At 34.4% G+C, this 21025-nt stretch overlaps 2 protein-coding genes across 20 annotated transcripts in view; both read left to right on the top strand.

Annotated features, from left to right (window-relative positions):
• The window catches only part of LOC121422304 (rab11 family-interacting protein 3-like), a 56365-nt gene extending 46080 nt beyond the window's left edge, over positions 1-10285 (top strand). For all 7 annotated transcript variants that reach the window (XM_041617249.1, XM_041617248.1, XM_041617247.1 and 4 more), the window contains 9 exons: positions 1441-1549; positions 2339-2442; positions 2976-3066; positions 4943-4992; positions 6025-6106; positions 6686-6823; positions 7641-7793; positions 8361-8507; positions 8909-10285. In XM_041617249.1, the coding sequence (XP_041473183.1) occupies positions 1441-1549; positions 2339-2442; positions 2976-3066; positions 4943-4992; positions 6025-6106; positions 6686-6823; positions 7641-7793; positions 8361-8507; positions 8909-9070 (1036 nt within the window). In that variant the 3' untranslated portion in view covers positions 9071-10285. The remainder of the gene's footprint in view (positions 1-1440; positions 1550-2338; positions 2443-2975; positions 3067-4942; positions 4993-6024; positions 6107-6685; positions 6824-7640; positions 7794-8360; positions 8508-8908) is intronic.
• Positions 10286-20851: 10566 nt separating this feature from the next.
• LOC121422447 (LLGL scribble cell polarity complex component 2-like) overlaps positions 20852-21025 on the top strand; it is an 84316-nt gene continuing 84142 nt past the window's right edge. For all 13 annotated transcript variants that reach the window (XM_041617494.1, XM_041617506.1, XM_041617499.1 and 10 more), the window contains exon 1: positions 20852-20936. The gene's annotated coding sequence lies outside the window, so the exon portion shown is untranslated. The remainder of the gene's footprint in view (positions 20937-21025) is intronic.

Here is a 21025-nt window from a genome sequence, read left to right as displayed (position 1 = left end):
CGTCACAATGCGATTTAATAAAGGTGACAATGCGCGTACAGCTCGCTGGCTGGCTAAATGCGCAACGCTGTCCAAGGTCATGTGCGCTTGTGGGCCCGGCTTGTGGGATTTTGCTTTTCGCTTTCAATATTTTTGCTCCCTTTTCATAGATTACTGGAGGGAAAAACTCTTGTTTTTTCATATTTCCGCTAGATTCCGAGGCGTTGTACAACACAAATAGCGAATATTCTTATTCGTGCAATGGTGCGAGATTTCGCATTCGGTGAAAGAAAGAAAGCTCTATTCAACTCGGCTAACGCCTCGTTGAATAGAGCATCTTTCTTTCACCTCATGCGAAATCTCGCACCATTGCACTCATGCCTATTCGCTATTTGTATACTTTTTTTCTAGAGAAACAAATATTGTTGAGAGGGAAGTACTGACAGGACTCATGAATGTACTGAGTAGTGGATTATGATGTTATCGTTCAAGTGGGCCTGTATTATTATACCCTTTTCATAAACCCATCCTCCAATTAGCCGCCTAAGAGTAATGTGGATAATCCAATAAAAATTGCGTTCATAAACTCTGAAAATAAGCCGCATTATTTTACGAGCGCCCGTCCTGAAAAAGGCGGATAATCGTCATGACAACTGGACACACCCCCTCCGATGCGGTTGTGTTGGAAAAGGGTGACCGCACCATGGCAATTATCCGCATTATTTGGAAATGTGTTCATAAACTCAAAATCTTGTCCCGATGCTGCTATTATGCGGATAATTGCAGCGTCAAAATAATGCAGATAACTCTGGTCCTCCTCCAATTTTACGACCAAATTATGCTGCTATTAGCTGCATACTTGGGTTTATGAAAGGGGTATTAGACTATACACTGCTCAGAATGTTGCATTATGGGTTAAGAATCAGATTTGAATAGACACCGTTTTTACCACCTTCCTAAAACTAGTTTACTGAAAACTAGTTTAATGGAAACAAGTTTAGCGCGTAGTGAGAACGGTCAAAGCAATCTTCCAAACCGGTTCAGAAAACCACCTCACGATGTAGTTTTCAAGATAGCTTTTCCTCCTAAAACTGGTTTTAGCGTGAGGACACAACTGTTCTTCAGGAAGCGATCTTCCCACATTTTGCGCGCGCTACTCCACACGACAGGTGTAGAATGCCTATGCGGCTGTTTCGAATTTTGTGCGAAACGTTTCGCTCCACTGAGAGCTCTTCCATAGCAACAGGATCGCTTTATGTGACGTGACTTTGAAACCACTTTCGTGTGATCAATTGGGAACACTAGCAAAGCGATCTTCCAAACTGGTTTCCTGAATCGGTTTCCAGTAAACTATTTTTAGAAAGCGTAATGAGAACAGCCTCGTAGGTGAGAACTTGAGCTGGCATTATAAAGGCTTTATATTCTCATCCATAATTTTTGTTTCAATATTTTTTTTTGCAGTCAGTTGTATCGATCTTCGTCATCACACAATATACCTAAAGGAGCAATAGAGGAGGTTTATGGAGAGTATGCAGCATCGGACAGTGATGTTCTAGAACTAAATGACAAGGTCGGCATTCATTTTCAGTTCAAAGTGTGAAGCTCACCCCAACCCCCCCCCCAAAAAAAAAATTATTATTTGAATAAAATGAGATGGATCATTGTAATCACATGTAAAAGTAATGTCCTTTCAGATTTTGCAAGATTTCACAAAACAGTTATACTTGCGTGCGATGAATTATTGTGCTAAAAAAAAAGCTTGTAATTGATCATACTCAATAATCAATGGAATAATTCATTAAAACCAGATCCATTATCATTTGCAAAGCTTTATTTTATCTGCCCAGAATTCTGTTTGGGTGCATCATGGTCTAGTGGTCCTGACACTTGCCTTTGAAACAGAGGTTCGTGGGTTCAGATCCTAGCCATGGCGTGTTTTCCTTCGGCAAAAAATTTATCCACACTGTGCTGCACTCAACCCAGGTGAGGTGAATGGGTACCCGGCAGGATTAAATTCTTGTATGCACTGAGTGCCGGTGATGGTAGCTCGAGCTAAAGCCGGGGTAATAATAGCAGCGCTTTGTATCCTCGGCAAAAAGCGCTTTATAAATCCAGCTATTATTATTATTATCATTATTTATGTGGGGAGGGGGATATAATGGCATCTAGAGAAAGTTATGATGTGTAGCAACGTTTAGTTGATTATTGACAATGATGAAAAGTATTTAGCATTTCATACCGTGCTGTAGATATGTTTTTATTTTTGTATTCTGTTTCTTCACAGCTTTAAGTATTGTATAGTTGTTTTGGCTTCTGATGTGGTCTTCAAAATTTTACTTTTTCCTTTCTGTCCTACAAGGTTCGAGATTTAGAATCACAAATCAGCCATCTTGAAGTTGATAAAAATATGATCGAAGATACAAAGGCACAGCTGAAAAATGAGAATCGACAACTTCATAAACGGTAGGTGAAATCATTCTCTTTAAAAAAAGACAAGATTTAATATTTAGGAGCTTTGAAGGGAGTTTTACTTGTTGTCAGTCAGTGAGCTGTTGGAAAATCTCTCATCTCAAAATTTTTAAAATTTTGCAGTAAAGGCAGAAAATTCTGTATACTAGTAATAGAATTGTTGAATAAGTGGCAACCACTTATTGTCTGAAAACAGTCCTCATTCCTGTAGAGGATGACATTTTCTAAGAAATGTGAAAATGATTTGAAAAAATCATTGAAAAGTTGAAGTTTATTGAATTTATTTTGTATAATATTTTAATATTTGTCAGTTGCTTGCATATGACTACATAAATTAAAAACATTAAAGAAGTAATATCTCTTTCATTCTTTGATGGATTTCATCCAGTTTTTATCAATATTTCTCCTTAATTTTTCTTCTCTACTAAAACCAACTGGTCGTCCGGGTGAACTTTCCTTTCAATAGTACTTGAATTCATATTTTTTAATATTTCCTCTCCTTATTTGTAATATTTTTGCTTCCTTAGAATTGTTTACCTTGAGGACCAGCTGCGTGAGATGGAGAGAAGACAAACAGAATATCTGGAGAAAGAAGATAAGAGATCTCAGGAGAAATTGGTGAGTGTTTTTGTCTCACCTGCGAAGCAAAGTGAGACTATAGGCGCCGCTTTTCCGACGGCGGCGGCGACGGCGGCGGCGGCGGCGGCGTCAACATCAAATCTTAACCTGAGGTTAAGTTTTTGAAATGACGCCATAACTTAGAAAGTATATGGACCTAGTTAATAAAACTTGGCCATAAGGTTAATCAAGTATTACTGAACATCCTATTAGAGTTTCATGTCACATGACCAAGGTCAAAGGTCATTTAGGGTCAATGAACTTAGACCATGTTGGAGGAATCAACATCGAAATCTTAACCTGAGGTTAAGTTTTTGAAATGTCATCATAACTTAGAAAATATATGGACCTAGTTCATGAAACTTGGACATAAGCTTAATCAAGTATCACTAAACATCCTGCATGAGTTTCACGTCACATGACCAAGGTCAAAGGTCATTTAGGGTCAATGAACTTTGGCCGAATTGGGGATATCTGTTGAATTCCCATCATAACTTTGAAAGTTTATGGATCTGATTCATGAAACTTGGACATAATAGTAATCATGCATCACTGAAAATTTTGTGCAAGTTTCAGGTCTCATGATTAAGGTCAAAGGTCATTTAGGGTCAATGAACTTTGGCCGAATCGGGGGTTTCTGTTGAATTACCATCATAACTTTGAAAGTTTATTTGTCTAGTTCATTAAACTTGGACATTAGAGTAATCAAGTATCACTGAACATCCTGTGCGCGTTTCAGGTCACATGACCAAGGTCAAAGGTCAATGAACTTTGGCCGAATAGGGTGTATCTGTTGAATTACCATCATAACTTTGAAAGTTTATGGATCTGATTCATGAAACTTGTACATAAGAGTAATCAAGTATCACTGAACATCCTGTTCGAGTTTCAGGTCACATGATCAAGGTCAAAGGTCATGTAAGGTCAATGAACTTTGGCCATGTTGGGTTTTTTTGTTGAATAACCATCATATCTCTGTAAGTTTATTGGTCTAGTTCATAAAAAGTGGACATAAGAGTAACCATGTATCACTGAACATCTTGTGCGAGTTAGAGTAGTGTTCAAAGTCAGCACTGCTGCTATATTGAACCGCGTGATGCAGGTGAGACGGCCAGAGGCATTCCACTTGTTCTTATAAATAATTCTCTCCGTGAAATTTGCATAACAGAAACCTGGACCTCAAATGTAACCTTAATCCTAATAGATCATCCTGAACCAAAAAAAACCCTCACCACCGTAACTCTATTAAAGCTTATATCTTCAGAGAAATCATCGTAGGAGAAATTGTCGCAGGAGGAAATGTTGCGTTATCTCCATGGTATCATTCCGTTTCATTAAATTGTGTATGCGGATGATAGGCAAAGTATTTCTCACAAAATAAATTTTATGAAGAATGGTCCTGAACTATCTATATAAGTGCTGCTATTAGGTGTGGCATTACCTAAGTTTCTTCATTTTTATGATCACCTAAATGTATTTGCTTGGCAATTAGATGTTGGCATGAAGAATGTTAGCTGATGGGTTGGAAAGCGACAATCTCTAGATTCAGATGATCTTTGTAGGTTTACATGGTGGAGTTTATATCATGGAGATAGGTATATGATTCACCATGTGTAATATGAAGAAGGGAAGGAAATCCAAGCAGAGAGATTGGAATGGACAGATGAGATAGGATGAAAAGAGAAAATTAGAAGTATTTTCTTGAAAGTGAGTGAAGTCCTGAGAAGGACTGTAAACCAGATGAGATGAGCTGAATATGGCTTGAGTAGCGATGGTTTGAGTAGTAGCAGGATGAAGTGAATCTCTAGATTAATATAATTTTTGTTACGTCATTTGTAAACAATTGCAGTGTTGATTTTTTCTTTTCTTCTCATAGGCAAAGCAGCACAAGCATTTACATGAAGAAATCGAAGCATTGCAAACCAAGTAAGTGTAATTGTTAATGTGTTTCTGAAAACCTGTATAGTTCAGTTCGGTGTATTTTTTCATATCTCATAAAATATCAAATACAATAATACTAATACAATAAGACAGTAATCACTAATGATAAAAGAATACAATACATCACGATAATTTATAATAAATAAGACAAATGTTATACAATTGAACGTTTGGATTGGAGACAGATATATCAATAAGGGCAAACTATTAAAAAAGCAGAGCTTGTAATTTATAGTTTCCCTATTAATAAAATTATAAGTAATTGTCAACTTGTTTTAATATCAATATGTTACAAAAAAAAGAAAGAGAAAGAGACAAAAATATATGTATATTTCCTGAAAAAAAACGAGAGAAAGGAGACAAAAAGAAAAAAAACCCTAAGACATTCATATTTCATGTATCATGTATATACGTTAGATACTCAAATTTTTCATGCTGTTTTTTTTTTATTGGAAGTGGAGGTCAGGTTCAGTTAACATTGGTGAAAAGTGTTTAAGATTTTGACAATTGGTTCCCTGATTGGTTGGTAAATGTTTTTTTTTTGCAAAAATTTTCAACAAAAAAATCACAAAATAAGGCAAATTAGGAGACAACATAATATAAATCATCAGAGAAATGACTGGAAAACATAGCTTGTTTATGATGGTTCTCTTGAATAAATGAATAATTGACATTTTCATACAAATTGAATATATCTCTGAAAGTTATGTATTTTCAAGTCCATCATATTTTGATACATGAAATATGAATGTCTTTTGAATATAAATGATTTTCTGTGAAACATGTGTGTTACAACTGCTCAAGAATTTTCAATAATTGATAATTGGTTGCAAATCTTTGTATAATGAGGCTTGACTTCATTTGAAAAGGATACTATGAAACAATCCATACTATTTCAGAAACAATTATCATCTAGCGTCATTACCTAAAAATCTCTACTGAAACATTTCATATTTTTCCCTCCCCTCCCTTCTCTCTCTCTCCCTCTCTCTTGCTCTCTCCATCTTTCTGTTACAGAGTGTCAGTACTAGAAAAAGAAAATGAAGATTTCTCGGAAGAAGTGCCTAAACTTAAAAGTCAAATTGAAACGTTAAAGCAGGTGAGTAGTAGTTGCTCATAATATTGATATTCAATCTAGTTTACATATTTTTTTTGGGGGGGTAGTCAGATTTTATTTGTACAGAATTTTTCTGCAGGAGTATTTTAAAATGACAAAACAAACAAATCAATGTTTCACCCAAGTTCCCATCATAATCTTATTTACAAGCACAAACTCATATTTTACACTATAAAAACACTGTTTTAAATTGTAAGCATGATGTTTCAGCCTGTCACTCACAATTGTTTAATGTTTTAAACAAGTTGTATACAACGGTTCAAACGATTTCAAAAAGCTTAAACAATTGTTGAAAGTTAAACAACTTGTGAATGGGCTTAGATAAAACATCCTTATAAAAAATTACTGTGTATGAGTTGCAATTGTTCGTTTTTCATTTAATTTGCATGTGATGTTACATGAGGTGAATCTAATAAGACTTGGAAATATGGGCTTTAACCTAATTACCAGTTGATAAAATCAGAGTACAAAACCATAGACAATAGGATGATTCTTCTGAGGGTTACCATTGACTTATACGATTTCATCATTTATTTCATCTAAAAAATTTTTGGTCGACAGGACCGGGATAAACTTGAAAGGGATCTCCGAGAAGTTGATAATAATTGGTTAGCGCTGTCGTCTGAATACCAAAGGAAACAGGACGAGCATAGAATAGAGAAGGAGGAATTGGAAGAAGAAATACATTCCCATGCAACAGTGAGTATTGTCCCTGATATAGTACAATGTTCTAAGGTTTGATAGAATTGATACAGTGAAGCATCAGTGAACAGTAATAATGAGCAATAGTGATTCTGAAAATTGATGAGTATAAAAGCTATATAAGGATGGTATCATAGAAGAATGATATTAAACATGTTTGACATCGTAGTATATCAAAGAAGAATGCTATCAAACTAGAATGACACCATGTAATATTGATATTTAGCAAGAATGTCATTACAGAAAAATGGTATCAAACAAGAATGTCATCACAGAAAAATGGTATCAAACAAGAATGCCATCACAGAAGAATGGTTTCAAACAATAATGTCATCACAGAAGAATGGTATCAAACCAGAATGACATCAGAGAAAAATGACATGACAGAATAATGATATCAAACAAGAATGACATCATTGCATGGTATCAAAGAAGAATGGCATTGCAGAAAAATTATATAAAAAAGAATTACATTACAGAAGAATTATATCAAGCAAGAATTGCATGATATCAGAGAAGAATGTTATGGCAGAAAAATTGTATAAAAAAGAATTACATCACAGAATGATATCAAACAAGGTGACCATTAGAAGGAAGATATCAAACAGGAATGACACACAATGAAATGACATCAGGGAATCAAAACATCAAAGGAGAAGGACATTGTCAGAGAAAGCTATCCAAGAATGATTACATCTAAGAAGATATATGTTTGCATGAGAATGTTATAAAAGATGCAAGGGACTTCTAAATCCCTTGATGGTTATCAAGAACAGGTTGACATCAATTCTGTCTGTTTGATCCTGTGTTCCAGATAATGGATGAGATGGCTAAGGAATTGGAGCAGTTACGGAGTGAGGGCCAGTCAGAAATAGCCAGGCATGCCAGTCTGATGCGCAGCCCTAGTATACAAGACCTTCCAAGTAGATTCAGTGAGCTGCAGCTTGAGGTCCATCAATTGAGAAAGGTAATCAGATATTCTTTTTAAACAATGTATGAAAATTCATTGTTAAAAAAAGACATGGGGATTATTTCATGAAAGGTAAACATGGTAATCAGATTGAGCTCCATCAGTTAAAAGGTAATCAAATTTTAATAACAAATTATTTTGGAAAGAAGTCCTGGGACCATTTCATGAAAGTTCAATAGATAAAAAAAAAGAGTATACAAATTGATGTCTATCAGAACTATTCAGATTTTTTGAAAATTGAAAGAAAAAAAGACACAAGGACCATTTCATGAAAGTCTATCAATTAAGAAAATTTTTAAAGACCTTGGGACCATTCTTTGAAAGTTGTCAGTACTGATAAGTCATCATTATTCTAAAAATACCGAAGTAACAGTCAGCCTATCACAACCTATGAAAAATGCCAGATCTGACAACTTGTCAGACCAAAGTGATTACAGTGATGAGCTGAGTGATCAGATTATTGATTATATCTTTTATTATTGCATTTCTAGCAGTTAAAAATTATTCCAACAATGAGATGAGTGCAAAGATCAGTGATTATTTGTTTTATTATTTTATTTGTAGGAGAACAAGCAGTTGAAAGATTCCAACGATGAGATGAGTGCACAAATCTTGAACAACGGTATCCAGATTGGAAGGAGTTTACTACATAGAGGAACGTCAAAGTCAGAATCGTTTGCTGCTGAGCTTGAGAAGGCTTCTAAGGATGAGGTTTGTAAACATAGAAAGATATAATTAATGCGTCAAAATGTATGTGGTTATTAACAGACATATCAAGAGCTCTTAAGTGGCATAGAACATGTGTGTATTTTTGTTCAAGGACAAATTACAAATGGACTTTGAGCAATTTAGCCCTCAAAAGAGCACTGGAAACTCCACATTCACTGCAGGGCTTATCCATTGTTGCAAATTTAGACAGAAGGTTATCATAACTAGTCCCCTAAAACAAAAAAAGTTCATTTTATGTTGTTGAATAGTTGCTTTTGTTGAATAGATGCTTTTGTTGAATAGATGCTGTACTCTATAAATCTACAATATAATTATTATTATTACCACAAGGGTGTAAAGATTCTTTTGAAACCAATTTTCTTTTTTTTTAAATATAATTTCAGATTATGAATGCTTTGAAAGAAGAAGAGCAGATGAATCGTGACCTGAGGGGTTACATCGGTCAGATACTCACCAAGATCATCGAGAACCATCCAAATCTTCTCGAGATCAAACCACGTAGTCAGAGCGTCAGCTCGGTCAGCAGCTTCAGCTCCTACTCATGACATCAACCTTGAACTTTGAACTCTGAGGTGTGAACTTCATGCATCATTTAGCAACCTATGGGGTTTGACTATTTTTGCATCAGAGATGTGTGAACTGTAGGTGGCGCTTTCTCACCGCGTTCGTGAATTTGTACTGATGAGGACTGATGTACTTCGCTTCAAGCTCTGTACTTGTCTCCTGACCTCGACGTGACGGTGCCTCCGTTTTTGCCTCCAGATAGATGTTGCTTTTATGTGTACCTCCGCTTGTACTAAACTCTTCGCTGTGGATTTAAAGTGATGAACTCTCATGCTCGGACCTGTAGAGGGCAGCATTTCATGATGTCATCAAGAAGGAGCACAGTGCTGTCAATGCACACACTTCCGTTAAGAAGCTCAAAACAAATTGCGTACTATCATTGTGTTTGACATTCAAGCAAAGAGTCCACATAGTACTATAATTGCATCGATTCCTTGCCTGCATTCTTAGTACTTACTTTCGCATGAGGAAAGAAGACTTAATTTCAAGGTTGCTTGAATAGAATTCATGAGCATCTTATCACTAGGCGCTCACTCTGTCTCGACTGAAGATTGCATACAGCGCGAGACACATTGATTTGCACTTTGCTTAAACCACTGTTCAATACTTACATTAAGTTTCTTACATAAAGTGGTTTTCAGCAACTTCTGAAGCTATGTGCAATGAATATAAGTCAAGACGATTCATACATTGGGATATTTTTAACGGCTTTAAGGTTGTTGAGTAACTTTCGCAAAATTTTACCAATCGACTGTTGCATGATCATCATTATTTTGATGATTGTCAGCCTTTTTTAAAATACAAAATACAATCTCTTTTTATTAAAAGAGAAACCAAAAAATTGTCTTCAGTTTGCAGTGCCATACTCGCTACAGGGAAATTCTGATTATTTGATAGTACATATTATTTTTTATTACAAGTGTATTGCTGTGCCGTTAATCTTTCCTTTTATATTAAGGATGCAAATGTGTTGTTTGCATTTTTATTCTTTTTTTGGTACTTGGATATTTCATGAAACACTTAGGTACATCACCATTTTCAAAATAAGTCATATGATGTTTCATATTTATGGAGTCTGGACAGTACTTAGTACAGAAGAGGATAGATTGTAAAGGCCAACGCACACCTTACGACTGTTCGCGATCCGATTTTGGAACAAATCGCATTTTGCGCATTTTCTGAAAATGTGAATGGAACATATCGTTTTATTTGAGGTTAAAATTAATTGAAATAATACTAATAAACATTTTGAATGATTGCAAGCCTTCATTTTGGAGTAAAGGCCAAATTAGTTTCAAATCGTAGCCAATAGTACGACTGCTATGACGTCATTACGACTAGTTATTAAATTAGCTTTTATTCTAAGAAGGATGATAGCATAGTCACAGATTTGAACATGGGTATTCGTAAGATGATTTCGAACATTACACAGTAAGATATTCCAAGTCTCAATATTAGCATCAAATTCTACAACGTTTTATTCTGAAATCGGGTCGCAGACCAATCGTAAGGTGTGCGGTCGCCTTAAAGGGTCAAACCTTTACCAAGTCATTCTTGCACATTGGCTCTCTCCACCCAGGTGATAAATGGCTACTGCTAAATACAGTCTGAATTATTTTCTACATATGTTATAATAATTAACGTAAAGAAATTAAAACCATTCAATCTTCATTCACTATATATAGTGATGTTGCAACAATCATGATAAATTATAATATTTTTTGGAGAGATGATTGGGATGATGATTATAAGACAAATGGTTACGAGCATCTATTTTGTTTTCTTTTAAATTGGTTGCTATTTTCAATCATCCAGAGGGAGTAGAGAATGTGTATCAATTTGTGCAGATTAAACAAAGGCTATACTTTGGGATACACTTACAAATATCACCAGTGTTTTTTTGTTGTTGGTATAAACACCCAGATAATCATCGCAAAGTCAAACTCGGTATAATATGAATTGACTTATTTCTGCTTTGAAACGATGCATTGTAATATGGGGAGGAGAGAGCCTAAAGCATTGAAATCAAAATATCAAAGAGTGTATTCCTCATTTGATAGTAGGAAAAGAATTCAACATCATACTTCTTGGACCAGTACTTATTTGAGGAGAGAGAAATAGCACTTGGAATTTCGAATTAACCGGTCACAAAAGTCAACCGTGAAATTCCCTTTCTTCTCCCATTAGAGTGTCTTTGCATAACTTCATTATTTTTTGTGGCTTGATATACTTATGGTTTGGTAATTGGAAGCCAAAGCCATATGATTGTTGGACCACTGTTTGTCCCTCTTTCACTTTTTTTGTAAGTACTATTTGCTGAGCCATGTTACAGGTCAGGGTCACGTCTTACAAAGAGTTACGATTGATCCGATCAATCTCGAGTATATGGAAATCGATTAATGTCAAAAAAATTTCTTTTGGAAATTTGCTCAATGTCCTTTGAAAGCAAAGAGAAGCATACTGAATTGTCCAGAAAACAGTGAAAGTATGAATATATGTTGTGTTTAGAAAATATTTTGAACAAACATGTATTTTAGATGTTGAGGTTGCTGGCTTTCCATAGTTGCGATTAATCGGATCAATTGCAACTCTTTGTAAGATGGGACCCTGGATTATTTGGGGTTCATCCTGTGAATCAATGTGATATTAAAAACAAACGCAAACATTTCTTCCTTAAAGGACAAGTCCACCCCCCAAAAAAATTGATTTGAATAAAAAGAGAAAAATTCAACAAGCATAACACTGAAAATTTCATCAAAATGGGATGTAAAATAAGAAAGTTATGGCATTTTAAAGTCATTTTAAAATGAGAGAGTTGATGACATCACTCACTCACTATTTCTTTTGTATTTTATTATATGAAATATGAAATATTGTTGTTTTCTCGTCATTGTCATGTGAAATGAAGTTTCATTCCTCCCTGAACACGTGGAATTAACATTTTGTGCTTCAGGCAAGAAGGTCCTAATCGTCAAATTCGTAAAAATTGGAATTTGTATAATTCAAACAATAAAAACAAAAGAAATAGTGAGTGAGTGACATCATCGACTCTCTCATTTGGATGTAACTGGCTCTTTCATATAACTATTTTGTTGAAAATAAGCAAAACTTTGAAATGTCATAACTTTCTTGTTTTACATCCAATTTTGAGGAAATTTTCAGCATTGTGCTTGTCTGATTTTTCTCTATTGATTCAAATCAACATTTTTCTGAGGTGGACTTGACCTTTAAATATATTGAATGAAAATTAACCGTAAGTCATCAATTCTTTTTGAAAGATGAATGCTATCGTAATTACGAGTTTTAAACAGACTCACATTTTACCTAGAATTCCGTATTTATATGAATTAGAATTAAGATTTGGAAATGAAATTGATGATGAAATCAGTTGACTGAATTGAAATTTATAATTGCCTTGTCAGTATGTGATCTTGTATTCAACTTGTACATTTTGTATATAAAATAGAGAGTTTTTATATCAATTTTTAAAGAGACAATCCATTTTAGATTGTTTTACATGCTGCTGTGGAAGTAGCCTGCTTTAAAAAAAAATGTCTTAACAGAAATCTTGCTTTTATGAACTTGTGGCTTCATGTGTAGTGCACTCACAAAATCTCAATTCGAAAAAGGGGTCAAAGGATTTTTAGTCTAGCTTCGAAAAAAAAAACAGACTTTTTCTTTGCACAATGTCATCTGTCAATGCATACTCTGTAATAATGCTTGTTATTTCAATTATGAATAAGTGTATATTGTCATAAATGAAAAATTTTCAAAGGTAAGGCTCTGCGTCAGTTCCCGCATTGACCTTGTTATAGCTCGTTCTGTTGCATTTGTCTGTGTTAAGGCAATATGCAGCTGAACGCTAGCTAAAAACAAACATTGTGAGCCAGCCTATAGTATAGGCATTGACATGGTATACAGAGTAAAAGAGTGCTCTTACTATGGTGTACATCAATGTTTAGAAGATTTTATCCCAAGATCTATTTTTATAGACAAATTTATGAAAGTATATTTAAAACAGCGTGCAATTGGCTATCTAGTAGAAGGTCTAGTTTTCATATGAATTCCTTAATTGATTATGATTTGAATGTAGGCTAGTGCATCTGAAGATTATATGATCTTACTATTGCACATAGGATGTAGATGATTGTAAATGGGTTATTTTTTTATATTTCCCTATCTTTCAATGAAAAGATTAGCAATAAAAAAAAGATAATTGCATTTAAATGGCCACTTACTATTGCATTGTCAAATGCTTTTAACAAGTTATTTATGTTAAGCCAGCACAAAAACAAACATTTATTAGATAACTTAAATAGATTTACTGAAATCAATGCAGCTACTTATTAAAGTAAAAAAACAACAACAAATTTTCAGCACAAAAATCCTCATCCTAATATCATAGGTTTCTACATTCATGTACGTGTCAATTATTTTATAATTTCATTGTGAATCCTTTGCGTCCCCTTTTTCTCTTTCCATCTCTCACTCCCACTTTTAGCATAATATTGTGGCAGAAACTTAGCAAATTTGTTGTCAATAATTCCTAAAAGAAGTAAATAAAATTTGATTTTAATTTGGTTGTTTTATTTTTCATTCTTCTTAATACTTTTTAAATTTATACATGACAAAGCCATAAAAAAATCATACATTCCTCATTTTTACTTAGTATCAATGCTTCACAAAGTATAAGCCATTGACCAAAAGTTACTCTATCATGTAAAGTGTCTTGTGTCTTAAAAGTCTTTTAATCAAAGCATCGGCGTGGTTCTTGAATCTTGCCAGAGTCTAGGATATAAATTTCATTCATTTATTTGATTATCTTCAAATAATGTCTGCAGAATTGTTATGATTCATTTTTTTTGTCATGAAACATCAAAATATAAATTATTAAAGGGAAGCTCAGTCAGCTGACAAACAGTGATATTTTTAGATTGAATTTTAATTCACCCAAAAATTAGTGATTTGGGGGTAAAAAAAGAGTTGATATATGTTTAATGTTACAAATAACTGTAAATTGAAAATTGAATCGGGGCAAATGAATTCCAATATTGAGGATTTTGCTCATCAAGAAATAGGGGTGATCCTGCTATGAGCTTGTCTCTCCTTCACTTGTAATTATTTAATAATTATAATATGGTGAAATTGTTGCTCGACACATGTTTATCATTTTAAGAACAAGATTAATTATTTGAAGGGGGGTATTATAGGTTTGAAATTGTGTCATATGGGGTGTTGCAAAAAACTTGCGATCATTTTAGGAACAAGATTGAATATTTGAAGGGGGTGTTATAGGTTTGAAATTATGTCATATAGGGCGTTGCAAGAAAATTGCGATCAATCGCAAGTTAATTTTGGTTCCCTTAATCAAGCATATGTCATGCAATTAATTGCAAATTTGTGATTGATTGCTAATCTGTTTCATGAAACAAGGAGTGTGATCTGATTTGCTACAGATAAAATTGATCAGTCAATCATAAAATTGCAACAGAATATTAGCGATTGATTGCAAATATTCTGTTGCAAGACCCCCTAAGAACGTGTCAGTCTGTATATTTTCTGTTTTTAAAGTGCCACTTAATTTGTCTTGTCTCCCAGAAGTAAAGTATGTTTCAAAATTTGGGCTTTAATGTTTTTTTTTTCATTATTATGATTTTATTGTCATGCTTTCATTTTCAATCTTAAATTGCCATTGCTTAATCAATTGTAATTATAAATGCATCACTTCAATGCTTTTAGCGCCTATTTGCTTGAGATTTTTTTGTTTCATCTTGCCAGTATTGAGTGCAGTGGGTTTTAGATTTTCGCAATCGGTGCCTTGTATACAGACGTTTTAAAGAAAGTACTTTCTTTTCAGCCGTAATATTTAATTGCTTTGTAAATATTGGAGAATTTTTGTTTTCTTCATAAGAGTACTATCAAAGCAAAGGATATTGTTGTTTTTAGGGTAGTGCCTTTTCCCCCCTTGAAATTGTGAATATTTGATAGACAATGTGAGATTTATGGCAAAATATAATTTGTAAATTATTTCATGTGAGAGGGGTCATTAAAGACATGATTTCAGCACAAGTGAACGTGAGAAGTATTGGTTGACTTTATATTTTGTGTAGGTTTGTTGTATTGGTCCTGATACTGGGGGTAATGATGATGATGATGATGATGATGATGGTGATGAGGCTGATGGTGATGATGATGGTGATGATGGTGATGATGATGATAACAGTGATGATGATGGTGATGATGATGATGAAGGTGATGTTGATGATGATGGTGATGATGATGATGATGGTGGTGATGATTGTGATGGTGATGATGATGGTGATGATGATGGTGATGATAAATGATTACAACGCTAATAGTGATGGTGATACTGATACTGGTACTTATAATGATGGTAATGATGATGATGAAGATGAGGATGAATGATGATGATGATGATGATGATGATGATAATGATGGTGAAGGTGATGATGATGATGGTGATGATGATGATAATGAATGATTACAATGCTAAACATGACGTTCATTATACTGATACATTTAATGCAGGTGATGATGATGATGAATGATGATGATTTCACTGATAACCGCGATGATGCTAATGAATCTGATACATTAAATGATAATGATGATGATTTTGGTGAAATAGAATATGGGATAATGGTACTTAAATGATGTTGCTATGGATTTTATGATCTGCAAAAAAATGCATTCATTCATTATAAGAAGGTCAAGATCCTGTAGTAATAAAGATATTAATGGTGGCTGCTTATATAGCGCACAGGTCCACCAGTTTTCAGTGCTCATGGCGCTTCAAGAAAAATAAAAACAACACACAAACAATAATAGAAAACAAACAAATAGAATTTTGAATTCTGAATAAACACATTATTATTTATTAAAAACTGTTAATGGGAGATCAATTAAATTTTCAGTTGGGACTTTATCGTTTCTGTTGATGGAATTTGGTGTAATTGGATAGGCAATTGATTCCATAGCTTTGGTCCAATAACAGAGAATGCATGGTCCCCCCTTTTGTGTTTTGTTCTGGGTGTCTGGAGCAATAGAGCATCAGATGATGAGCGGAGACTACGTGAAGGCTGATATTTTGAGATAGAGCTGTGGAGATATGTGGGAAAAACAAAAAAAAATGAATGATATATTAGTAAAAGAATTGTGAACTTTAATCATGAACATGTACACTACTATAAAAGTAGTGTCTAAACTTGAAACTGGTGCTGTCTTGGTTAACTTTATTTTGTGTGGGTTTATTCGTGGTAGGATCCATGGGATTATTGCATTGTGGAATGCTGTGCCCCAGTGGATTAGTCTTCGGACTTTGAAACAGAGGGTCATTGGTTCGAATCCTATATGTCTACAAGCTTTGCTTTTTATTAGGTTCCTCATATTTCATGTAATTGTATTCCTTGTAAAATACTACAACTATGTATTTTTTGTCATCATGTTCTCATAATTATGTCCAAGACCATGTATGTTTTTGTGGAATGTGAAACAAAAAATCAAATCAAATCAGTCCCAGCCATGGCGTAATTTTCTTTGGCAAAAGAAATGTATCTACACTGTACTGCATTTAATCTAGGTGAGGTAAATGGGTACCTGCATGGTAGGAATTTATTCTTTAAAATGCTTAAGCGCTGTAAAAGACTGTGGGGCTAAGGCCATGGTAGTAATATTATAAGTCCTTTGGAAGCCCATAGGGACGCTATATCATAAGAGATATGTGCTATCCAAGAACTGCATTATTATTATTGGTCCTGATGCTGTACCTAAAATCATAAAGATTATGATGTTGGTAGTGATGATGATTATTAAAATAATACAATTTATGGTGCAGATGATATCAATTTACAACTACAGAAATAATGAAAAAAAGTCATACATATCAAGTATTGCACACAAAACTACAAACAAATAATAAGGACAAGTTGCGGCAGTATCAATATCAGTGTAAAAAAATCAGAATAATGTGTATTTTAAATCAATGTGAATTCATATTTTTCTTCAAAATATTTGTTTATACTAAATCTTAGAAGATTTTTTTTTAAACTTTAATGAAAAACTATGAATGGGCGGTACATACTGACCCGGGGGGCCACTTACATTGACGAGTGGATACCATGCGCGACCAAAAAAACACGTAAAAAGGATGTCCTTTTCACGATGGGGCACGTTACGTACGTAACGTGTTAAGGGTGTCAAAAACACAAAAATAATGAAAAAAGGGTATCTATTTCGCGAGTAAAATTACGTGTTAAGGGTTGAATTTGCGGGGATGATAAAACAAAATTATTTTTTTTATAAAGGATGTCCTTTTTGTCCCAACACTACGTGTTTAGAGTCCTATTTGCGCGAGGTGTAGAAGGTGGGGTCGCACTAAACCAAATATAACGTAAAGCCCCGGGGTAAAGCCGACGACCGAAGGACCCGTAACATAAAACATTCCCGTACTTGTTTAGGGGTTCATTTCAGGGAATATTTGCCGTTTTGTTTCCAATACTTGTTAAGGGTAGGATTTCACAAGCCAATACTTGTTAAGGGGTGCATTTTCAGAATATGGAAATTACGTGTTTAGGGTGCTTTTCGAGACCCCATGGTCGCGCATGGTATCCACTCGTGAATGGAAGTGGCCCCCCCGGGATACTGACTTTGACTGATCTCGTATTTTTGTTTATATAGGGCCTTGGTATTTTCTTTATAGCGCCATCTTTCGTTGACTATCAACACTAATCGAGGGACTATCTTGCCATTCACAGGATCGTTTTCGCTTTGAAGTGATGCCCAGGATAAACTTCTCATTTTTCTTTGTATTGAATTGAACGAATTATGAGGACATATCGTAGCAGCCAACGGATAAATTCCGAGATATTTTACAAGAAAACAGTCCTACAATAAAAAAAGAATAATCAATAATATATAGATGATATATAAATATTTGATGAGTAGGCATATCAGGATAATGTATAAATTATGGGTAGATTATAGATACAGTACATAAGTAAAAACGGGAACAATGAAATATGACTGCAGGTATTTGTTAAACAAAGTACTGGATTAATGTGAATCGGGATAAAGAACACCCCCAATAATAAAAATAATATATTAATAAAAGATTGAGGTACGGGGAGTTTTTAACTATATTAGGTGCTCCTGATGAAATGAGATAAAATAAATTGATCATTGGATGGCTAAGAATGTGACAATTTATTGAGACCCTTGATAGCAGCTGCTACAGGAATATAACCCCTGGAGCAGTGCATGTATGCATGTGATTTTCAAAGTCTATCCGGTTTATTATAAAAAAAATAATAATAATGACTGAATAAGCTAAGCAAAACCAAAGAGATATCAGGCGCGGATCCAGGAGGGGGCCGAGCCGGCCCCGGCCCCCTATTTTTTGACAACCTGCAGAAAAATGTGTACTCTTTACCTTGATAGAAACTACGAAAAACAGAAAGAAAAGTAAGAAAGAGGTATTTTACCCATGATGTGTAATTTACAGCCTCGTAACGACCGGCCCGACCCCGAAAGGAAACAAAAAAAGGTGAGGGGAAGAATTGGAAAATAGACTTTATATAAATTTTTTCGCTCGCGCTTCGCGCTCGCATTGCCTGTGTAATGAATCCCATTCAAGAGGGTTAAATGACACTAATATATAACCAATATATATACAATATATCCAGTTCTGATATCAATTTGCACACAATTTTTAGCTCGCACATCAAGCTTTCATTATTTTGTTTGATTTACACAAATTGTTAATGTGTATCAAAATGTTCAGCTCGCGCTGCGCGCTCGCATTGTTTGATATGTGAGAAACCTATGCTCTTTGGAAATTCTTACCAAAATTTGTCAAAATGCTCCTTTATCATGTCAGTATATAAAAAAATTAAGCTCATGCTTCGCGCTCGCATTTTATTGTTTGAGACACACAGCTTGTTTATTTAAATAAAAACGCGCTTAGTCTGTTCATTTTTTTCAGGTCGGAATATCAGAAATTTTGAACTCGCGCTTCGCACTCTCATTATTTAATTGGTGATACTTGTATCCTCTTCATTAATCACTAAAAACAGTCCTAATTGAGTCACTGTTCACGTTACTATATGATAAAATTTCGGCTCGCGCTTCGCGCTCGCATTGTTTAGTGGATACTTATCTTTGTTCATGATTATAAAAACTGCTCTGAATCTTCAGTTCTAAGGACATAAAATATCAAAGATTTTTAGCTCGCGCTTTGCGCTCGCATTATATATTAAGACCACATGAGATACCTTATATTGTTTATAGCAATAAAAACTAACATATACTTAAAACTTCAGTCTTTAGTTAGGACTACCCCCTGAAAAACCAACAACAAAAATAAGCCAGATTGTAGCGGCCAATCGAGAAAAATGTTGATCAAAATATTTTTCGGCCCCTACTGGCGAAAGCTGGATCCGCCCCTGGATATAATATGGGATGGTAAATTTTGTCAGACCAAGAGGAAAAGAAAAAGGGCCAGTGCTCGTTGTATTATTGTGTTTCTTTACATTAGTTGATATTTTTCAGCCGTTTTTCTTAATATATCTTGAAAATTTGTAAAATTGAACATTTTGTGCCGACGATGTCCCATTGAACAATGATAAATCCTGGAAAAAGGGTAAAAAAATGTGGAAACAGAAAGAATAGGAAAGGAAAATAGGGTAAAATATGAATTAGTTTTCTGAAAATTATGTAAAAATCTATCAAATTATTAGACTTTCTGATCAATTAAACTATATACTGCCACCTCGATTTGTTGCAACTCCCATGCACGAAGGTAATTGAAGAGAACATTAACCACAACCACTACGAGGGCTTTTGTGTCGGACTGCTATAGATAGATCATTGTTTTTTTTATTTACGTTGTTCTGTTGTGAAATGATTTCATAAGCATTTTGACAAAGATTGGGGGAGAGGTACTGCTGTCAATCGAGTTTTATAGACCCTAGTCTATTTAAACTAAACTCCCAAACTATTGGCAATCACCCGGGCAGGTTTCTGTTTTTTCATCATTGGATTTATGCTACTGGGAATGATTATTTGTTCATCAGGCAGCAGCCTTTTAGGAGCCTACAATATACAAGCCTAGCTTTTTAGTGGGATCCTCCATTTTCACAAATTATAAATCACAATTCCTTTACACATGATTATTTTGTATGTAACTGTTTTATAACATGTCTTTCTCAAGTTGATTTTATGACATTGGTATATTTTTTTATGATGTTGACTTGTTATGATTGTTTTTTTTAATTTGATTTATATTTTGTTGAAAATGAAATAAATGAAATGAATGGTACATGTACCTATTTTGGTTAATTTGAATCTGCTATTTTTTTTGCGTGAACTATGTGAGTGTTTTCATTTTTGTCAGACTTTCAAGTTCCAAGGAAGTTATAGGCTGTATGGTCACGGTAAACTATTGGTGTAGAGCATTTGCCAAGTACTCCATGATCTTTATAGCTATTCACTTTTTATTCATTACTATGATAAAAAATATAAGATGGAGCATCAGGATCCAGTTCAGTTAGAAAAACAACTGCTTTACAACGGAGCACTCCATCCATCTTTGCTAACATAAATCTATAGAACGGAAACATGGTTTAAGACAATTTAGTCCATATCTTTTCATGTATCATTACAATCATAACCGATTGGATAATCTAGATCAAAATTTTTATTCTACGAACTATGATTGTGGAAAATAATGTTTATCGACTAAAAAAATGATTTGACGCACGCACCGTACGCAAAATGTAGCGCGTGTGCGTTATTTCATCGAGCTAGCTCGAATCTGGAACGAAAGCAACGGTAAGTCATCTCACGATTTCTTATTAAATTAATCATAAATATGTAAATGAAGTAGAAAAAGTGTATAATTGATCGATTTATTCCATACA

This window comes from Lytechinus variegatus, chromosome 10, assembly GCF_018143015.1.
Source record: "Lytechinus variegatus isolate NC3 chromosome 10, Lvar_3.0, whole genome shotgun sequence".
NCBI classification, from domain to species: Eukaryota; Metazoa; Echinodermata; class Echinoidea; order Temnopleuroida; family Toxopneustidae; genus Lytechinus; species Lytechinus variegatus.
The sequence above is the reverse complement of the archived record's forward strand: the minus strand, read 5'-3'. Positions and strand labels throughout refer to the sequence as shown.